This window comes from Mesoplodon bidens, assembly GCF_964165515.1.
Source record: "Mesoplodon bidens genome assembly, chromosome: 4".
NCBI lineage: Eukaryota > Metazoa > Chordata > Mammalia > Artiodactyla > Ziphiidae > Mesoplodon > Mesoplodon bidens.
Window position 1 is genome coordinate 149948501 of NC_138160.1, and position 7470 is coordinate 149955970.

The 7470-nt window shown below is 62.3% G+C and overlaps 1 protein-coding gene across 2 annotated transcripts; it reads left to right on the top strand.

Annotated features, from left to right (window-relative positions):
* Window positions 1-1037: 1037 nt before the first annotated feature.
* Window positions 1038-6649, top strand: HMG20B (high mobility group 20B). Of its 2 annotated transcripts, none has more exons than XM_081233348.1 (10): window positions 1038-1102; window positions 1384-1439; window positions 1926-2034; window positions 2522-2725; window positions 3361-3481; window positions 3827-3873; window positions 4155-4227; window positions 4453-4668; window positions 5296-5428; window positions 5954-6649. In XM_081233348.1, exons 2-10 carry the CDS (start codon window positions 1402-1404, stop codon window positions 5964-5966), a joined length of 954 nt encoding a protein of 317 aa, XP_081089474.1. In that variant the 5' UTR covers window positions 1038-1102; window positions 1384-1401; the 3' UTR covers window positions 5967-6649. The 2 variants fall into 2 exon arrangements, with proteins under 2 accessions (XP_081089474.1, XP_081089473.1); XM_081233347.1 differs by having other exon boundaries at window positions 4453-4622.
* The last annotated feature ends 821 nt before the right edge of the window (window positions 6650-7470 follow it).

Consider the following 7470-nt stretch of genomic DNA (forward strand, 5'->3'; position numbering starts at 1 on the left):
CCAGGTGGAATAAAGAGCGAGTGCAAAGGCCCAGAGGTGGGAATGAATGAAATGTAGGTATCTGAGGAACGTCGAGGTAGCCGGTGCTGAGTGAGGAGGAAAGTGCAGGAAGGTGAGAGCCGGAAGGTGATGTCGGCAGATTGTTTAGGTTCTAATGGGCCATCATGAGCACCCAGTAACCACAACTAGCATCCTGGGGTCAGAGGCAACCCCAGTCCAGGCTGTAAGAAGATCAGGCTGCTGCCTGGGGGCCCCCAAGATCCCAGGGCAGAGTCTCCTGGCCCTCCATCTTCACGAGGTCCTTGCAATTTTCCTGTTCACACCACCTTTTCTTAAATGCTTCCGGCCCAGCTCCCGGTCTCATCCTCGCAGCATCCCAACCTCCTGGTCCTGAACACCGTGCAAAATCCCCATTGCACAGGAGAGAAAGCAGAGGCCCCTTCACAGGAACGAGAGTAGCCCCTGCATCCAAAGGCCCCCGGCTCAGATCAGGGCGGGGCACGGCGGGGGCGCCGGGGGCTACAAGTTCTGTCAATAAACGGGAAATTTCCCCGCCAGGTTTGCTAAGAACAGGTCCCCACCTTGCCGTGGGGTAAGGGGCTGCTCCGAAAGATCTTAGTCCCTCCCCTAGCAACCTGCCGCCGTCCCAGGGCAACTAGGGCGGGGCTCAACTCGGAGTCACAGGTCCCCGGATCCTGCAGGGGCGGGGGAGTCTCGCCTTCAGAGAGGGAGGAGGAGTCCGCGCCGCGCCTACTGGCCCTTTAAGAAGCTCCTCCTTGCGATGCTTCAAAGCATCCTGATTGGTCCCGAGGGCCGCCGAGCGCAGCCGAACTTGACGCACCCGCCCGCAGCGTTCCCTACTTACCTCCCACGCGGCTCAGCGGCCGTCCCAGCCAATCACCAACGGGCGCGCCGACCCTCATCTGCATGGTCACGCCCCAGGGGAAGGGCATACCCAATCCGACCGCTCGCCGAACCGTCATTAGCATGCCGGGGACGGGCCAGGGCGGGGCGGACGGCAGGGGTGGGTGGCAGGGGCGGGCTCGGGGCGGTTGGTTGGAGCGTCGTAGCAGCCGAGAGGTCCGGGAAAGTTTCTTTGGAGGTGAAAACAGCCGCGGAACTCGGGGCCCTGCGAGGGGGCAGGGGCGCGGGGGTCCAGGGGCCGGAGCGGGGCCCCTCCCGGGCCGGGGGGGTGCGGACCCGGGCCTCCTGGGGGGGCGATTGCCCAACAAAGGATCCTTGGGGCGCCCGCCCTCGAGGGCCTCCCTGCCCCCGGTTCCGGCCCCCCCAGGCGCCCCGGACCCGGCTTTCCGGGGCTCCCCAGCCCGGCCCCGCCGTCACCGGCTTGGGCGGCCTTCACTCGGCCACGCGTCTACGTTCCAGGTGCGGCCGGGAGTGGCTATGTCCCACGGTCCCAAGCAGCCCGGCGCGGCCGCCGCGTGAGTGCGACATCCCCTCCCCCCAGCCCACTCGGAGCTGCAGCCTAGCCCCCACCTCGTCCCGTTGGAGCTCCTCGACCCCCGCCCCCCAGGGTCTTGACTTCCCCGACTTGGGGCAGGCCCTCCCCCTCGGGCCCCCACGGGCTTCTCCCCCAAACCTCCGGGCTCCAGTTCCTTTCAGGGGTCCCCTGCTAGCCTCCCCTAGTGCTCTTGCCCGAACCCTGGATCCTGACCTCCTCTGACCCCTGCTTCCAGAACTCAGGCCCCTAGCTGCCAGCGCTAGCGTCGTGGGGGCGTGGGTGGCCCTGACGTCCCGTGGCTCTAGTCTCTCCCACGCCCCCTGTGGCCCCCGCTAGTGCTTCTGCCTCAACCCCCGGATCCTGACCCTCTCAGAGCCCTCCTCTGAGGGAGGACTCGGGCCCCTCGCTGCCAACTCCGCCGTCGGTGTTGGGGAGTTGGGGTGACCCTGGCTTCCCATGGCTCCAGGCCGGCGAGCAGTAAAGCTCCAGGACAGCATGGGGGCTTCGTGGTGGCTGTCAAGCAAGAGCGCGGCGAGGGCCCGAGGGCCGGAGAGAAGGGGTCCCATGAGGAGGAGGTGAGAGTCCCTGCACTGTGGTGGCGGCGGCCCTTAGTCTTGAAGCTCCGCCCCGAACTCAATTTGAATTCGCTGTGGCTCCGCCCACAGTCCAGATTTCCCTCCAGATGCTGAGGCCCCGCCCTGTGCCAGATACCACGCCCCAAGAGCTCCACTGCCACTCTAAGTCCAGGCCCCGCCCACTGCCCAGGGATCGAAGCCAGTACGGAAGCCACGGCCACAACAAGGCCACGCCCACAACACAAGCCAGCCCCATCCTTGGGCTGATCCTCTGTCCCCAGTACTTCTCTGATCCCTTCACCCCTGGCCAGGGGTCTCTTAACCCCACTCTCCCAACCCTGAACCCTGACCAGGCCATACTTCCAGGCCTTCTGGGTCCTACCTCGTAGTTAGGCCCCGCCCAAGTCTTTCAGGGCCCCGCCCCTTCCCCTCTGGGCCCGGCCCCAGCCCTCCAGGCCCCTCCCAACGGCGCGGCTGGGTTCTGCAGCCGGTGAAGAAGCGCGGCTGGCCCAAAGGCAAGAAGCGGAAGAAAATCCTGCCGAATGGGCCCAAGGCACCTGTCACCGGCTACGTGCGCTTCCTGAACGAGCGGCGCGAGCAGATCCGGACGCGCCACCCGGACCTGCCCTTTCCTGAGATCACCAAGATGCTGGGCGCCGAGTGGAGCAAGCTGCAGCCGGCGGAGAAGCAGGTGGGGACGGCTCGGGACCACTGACCTTCCCTCACCCACTCAGATACCCCCCTGCAGCCACTTACCCCAAAGGAACAGGTGGGAAGGGTCCTTCGTTCCTCCTGGACTCCAGGACCTGGAGAATTGACCACCCATTAGCTCTCTCCAGCTTGTTGAAGGGAGGGGAGAGTAGCAGTAGGCTGGAATAGACATAAAACGTAATAAACGTTAGACTAAAGAAGTAGGGGTGGGGGCTGGATTTCTGTTAGAAACCTTATGGTTTTTAAGTTCTGGTAATTAATTTAAAAATTGCAAAAACATCAAGGAAACGTTAGCACCAGCTTGCACCCTCTATCCTGGGATTTCAACAAGCAAAATGCGTTCGGGAGGGCAGTCCAGCCTGGAGGTGGTAGCCTGCAGACACTCAGACACCAGGGAGTGGTTTATAAAGGCTGGAATTGGGGTGAGGTCGCTGAGGTCAGGGAGTTGGGAGGTGGCCTGAGCAGCAGCCTGAAGGGTGGGGTTTTGTCTGGAGGGCAGTAGGGCGCTGTGGGAAGGCGCAGCACAGTGAGCTGAGTGATGGAGATGGGGTCTTGGCCTGCGAGGGCTACGCTGCCCCTGGGCTGGGCCGAGCCTTCTCATGCTGCCCCCGCCAGCGGTACCTGGACGAGGCAGAGCGGGAGAAGCAGCAGTACATGAGGGAGCTGAGGGCGTACCAGCAGTCGGAAGCCTACAAGATGTGCACGGAGAAGATCCAGGAGAAGAAGGTCAAGAAAGGTGCGGAGGGCCCCAGCCCCCAGGCAGCTGAGTGCCTGCTCTGAGATGGGTGACCCAGGCAGGCCAACCTACCCCCTCCAAAGGGCTCTCATGGTCCCGTGGGAACAAGACACACATAACCAGACAGTTGTGAGTGAATAGGGCTGGTCAGCACTGAGATTAGGCACACACAGATGCGGGGGCGGGGGGAGGGGGCCAGGTGGGGATCTTGACCCAGGATGAGTAGGGCTGACTAGGGGAGGGGAATGATGGTGTTCCAGGCAGGGGGAACAGCACGTGCAGAGCAAAGCGTGGGGTCCGAGGAGACCTGGGAGGCTCACCCTGCCCTCCTCCCTCCCCCACCAGAGGACTCCAGCTCCGGGCTCATGAATACCCTTTTGAATGGACACAAGGTAAGCTTCCCTCCTCCAAGGAGGACACCTGGGCAAGAAAGGTCTGGGAGGCATTTAGACCTCTGGGTGAGTGAGGACCATCGCTCCTGGGATGAAGTGAGCGCCCGGTCCAGATGTGTGCAAGCAGAGGCTGGACAGCCACACAATGGGAAGGCTGTAAAATGGACTCTGACCCAGGTGGCCTGAGGAGACCCTCCCAAGCTTAGGGGATGTCCCAGAGGGGGTGTGGCTGCCCTCCCACCCCCTCCCAAAAATATTGCCACCTTGTCCTGTCGTCCCAGGGTGGAGACTGTGACGGCTTCTCCACTTTCGACGTCCCCATCTTCACGGAAGAGTTCTTGGACCAAAACAAAGGTGAGCGCTGACCACAGGTTCTTGGAGCAAGTGTTCGGCCCAGAGGGCGCCAAGGGGGTAGGCAGTGGGTGCCGTCCTCTCCTGCCCCCGTAGACCAGAGAGCTGAGGTGTGGGGCCGGAGGCAGAGCAGTGACGGAAGGCCTGGCGTGGGGCACAGCGAGGGGCAAAGCGCGGCTGAGGGAAGGCAGGGAAGCACCAGGATCTGACCCGGCTCCCCGCCTACAGCGCGGGAGGCGGAGCTGCGGCGCCTGCGGAAGATGAACGTGGCCTTCGAGGAGCAGAACGCGGTGCTGCAGAGGCACACGCAGAGCATGAGCAGCGCACGCGAGCGCCTGGAGCAAGAGCTGGCGCTGGAGGAGCGGCGGACACTGGCGCTGCAGCAGCAACTCCACGCGGTGCGCCAGGCGCTCACCGCCAGCTTCGCCTCGCTGCCGGTGCCGGGTGCGGAGGCCCCGCCCCCAACCAACCTAGCCCCGCCCCCTCCCACCCCCGCGAGTTCCGCCCCGCTAACTCCGCCCTCGACTACCTCGGGCTCCGCCCAGGCTACTGCCAGTCCCGCCCCCTCTGGCCCGGCTCCGCGAGCCCTACCCCTTACCCCCTCACCAGTCTCTTCACAAACCCTCACCTCCCTCTCCTCCGCCGCGCCCCTGCGGACCCCGCTCTCGACTACCCGATCCCCTCCCGCCCCGCTGCCCGACCTTGCTGCGCCAGCCCCGCCCACGCTGGCCCTCGCGCCCCGCCTCTGACCCCTCCCCTCATGCCAGTCTTCCGCGTTCTTTCCTCAGCTGACCTGGGCCAATTTCCCCTCTCCCACTAGCCCCCGCATCCCCCCCATCACGACCCCGCCCTCTCCAACTTCCTTCGTCTGATCCCTGCCACAGCTGACCTTGATTTCCCCGGGTCCAGACACCCTGACCGCGCCCGCCCGGCCCCACTGAAGTGAGCCCCTGACCCTCTCCCCAGGACCCCGCGCTAACAGACCCCCACCCTCTGATCTCTGCTTCGGTGGAAACCCCACCGCGGTGACTCCTCCGCTGGGCTCGTCTGACGGGTCCCCCCCCACCCCAGGCACAGGCGAGACGCCCACGCTCAGCACCCTGGACTTCTACATGGCGCGGCTGCACGGTGCCATCGAGCGCGACCCCGCGCAGCACGAGAAGCTCATCGTGCGCATCAAGGAGATCCTGGCCCAGGTCGCCAGGTGTGTGCCCCAGCTGGTCTGCCCCCAGGCCCGTTCAGCCCAGCTGGGGCTGCTTTGCGTAGGGGCTGCCTCAGGCTAGACCTTCGCTGGCTGGACCCGCAGAAATAGACTAGCTTTAGGCCTCCAGCGGGGTTTCTGGGGTCTGTGGGTGCTGCCCAGTGGGATCTGGCTGCCGGCTCTTTTTCGGAGGGCACAGCCCACGCGGGATCTACTAGGTGTGGCTGGTTTGATGCAGGTGGCTAATGGCCTAGCCCCTGGGGGCGCTGATTCGGCCTAGTACTCTATTACGACTCTGGGGAATCATCCAGCACTCCCTTGGCCCAGGGGACCCGAGCTTCCCCAAAGCTTCGGGGTGGGTTTTTCTGGGCGGCTCCCAGCTGCCCAGGATAGGTGGGGTCAACTCCAGGCCCCCCACCCTGGCATCTGAAGGAGCAGAGGAGGATGGCCTCTAGGGTACCCAGGAAGGGGGTGGGGCTGAGAGATGATGGGGGTCCCCCCTCACAGATCTTCTCCCTTCTGTCACAGTGAGCACCTATGAGGGTGTCTGCCACCCCATGATCCAGAGAAGACCAAGCCCTGGTCACGGCCCCTCCCCCACCCCCACCCCATGGAGGAGGGGTGCGGGTCCATCCTTTGGGGCCACGCCCAATCCTGCACCTTGGGGGCTCCAGCCCCCCTGAAATTAAAATTCTACAGCATCCCTCTAGCTTTCAGTCTCCCCAGCACCCCAACCCAGAAAAATCGCCCACCACACACAGCACACATAGAACCCCAGGGCCCCAGGGCCCAGCGAGGCCTGCTCGACCCACAGGGCACATCACACTACACGGACGTGGGAACACCACGCGTGGACAGCGTGACCCGGGACAGGAGGAGACCCACAGCCGCTCATACGCCCAGTGTGGGGAGAGTTACACACCCTACACCACCTCTCCAGAACCAGTCCCTGGACACAGGGCAGAGAAAACTCACACCTGACACACTGGGACTCCTGCCTGGCAGGTGTCACCCTAAGTGTCCACACGGCCAGGCACGCTGCAGGGACACACTCTCACACTCCGGGCGGGGCCCTCTACCGTCGCCCTCACATTCCTGCACCCCAGAATGCGGGGGTTGGTACTGACCACCCCACCCTCATCCAGCTGAGGGACCCCCGTGGAGGGGGCCCCTTTGCCACTGCTCAATTGGACTTTTTAAATAAAAATGGAATTTGAATTTCAAGCTTGTGCGTGTGTGTCTTTTGGAGGGAAACAGGCCAGGACCTTCTGTTGGGGCCCGAAGCCTACTCTCCCCAGCCCCTGGCAACCAGGAATCCACTTGCTTTTTTTTTTTTTTTTTTTTGCCACACCACGTGGCATGTGGGATCTTAGTTCCCCGACCAGGGTTGGAACCCATGCTCCCTGCATTGGCATCCCGGAGCCTTAACCACTAGACCACTAGGGAAGTCCCACGAATCCACTTTCTGTCTCTGGATCCACCTGTTCTGGACATTTCATATAAATGGAATCACATGCTGCATGTCCTTTTGTGTCTGGATTCTCTCACTGAGCATAGTGTTCTCAAGGTCCATCCACATTGTAGTGTATGTCAGCACTTCACCCCTTTTTCTGGCTGAATAACATTCCATTGCGTGGATGGGCCACGTTGTGTTTATCCAGCATCTGTTGATGGCCATTTGGGTTGTTCCCACCTTTTGCTGTTGTGAATCGTACTGCTGAGAACATGGACGTACAGGTTTTTGTCTGAACACCTGCCCTCACTTCTGGGTAGATCCTGAGAAGCAGACTTGCTGGGTCAGATGGCAATTCTATGCTTAACTTATTGGGGAACCCTCTCAGAGACTTCAGCCTTTAATGGAATGTTTGGGGCAGCTTCAAAATTCTGGGGAGTAATTTAACAAGCACTGATGTTACTGGTTGAATTTTGTCCCCTCCAAAGAAAATCTTGAAGCCCTAACCCCCAGAACATCAAAATGTGACCGTATTTGGCAATAGGTCACTGCAGTTAAGATGAGGTCATCTTGGAGTGGGGCAGCCTCTAAT

Excerpts from the sequence above, each read along its gene's own strand:
- HMG20B (XM_081233347.1), top strand. The coding sequence starts at position 1,402 with ATGTCCCACGGTCCCAAGCAGCCCGGCGCGGCCGCCGC. Across the intron at positions 3,874-4,154 it reads CCCTTTTGAATGGACACAAG|GGTGGAGACTGTGACGGCTT; the intron begins GTAAGCTTCCCT and ends CTGTCGTCCCAG. Across the intron at positions 4,228-4,452 it reads GTTCTTGGACCAAAACAAAG|CGCGGGAGGCGGAGCTGCGG; the intron begins GTGAGCGCTGAC and ends CCCCGCCTACAG.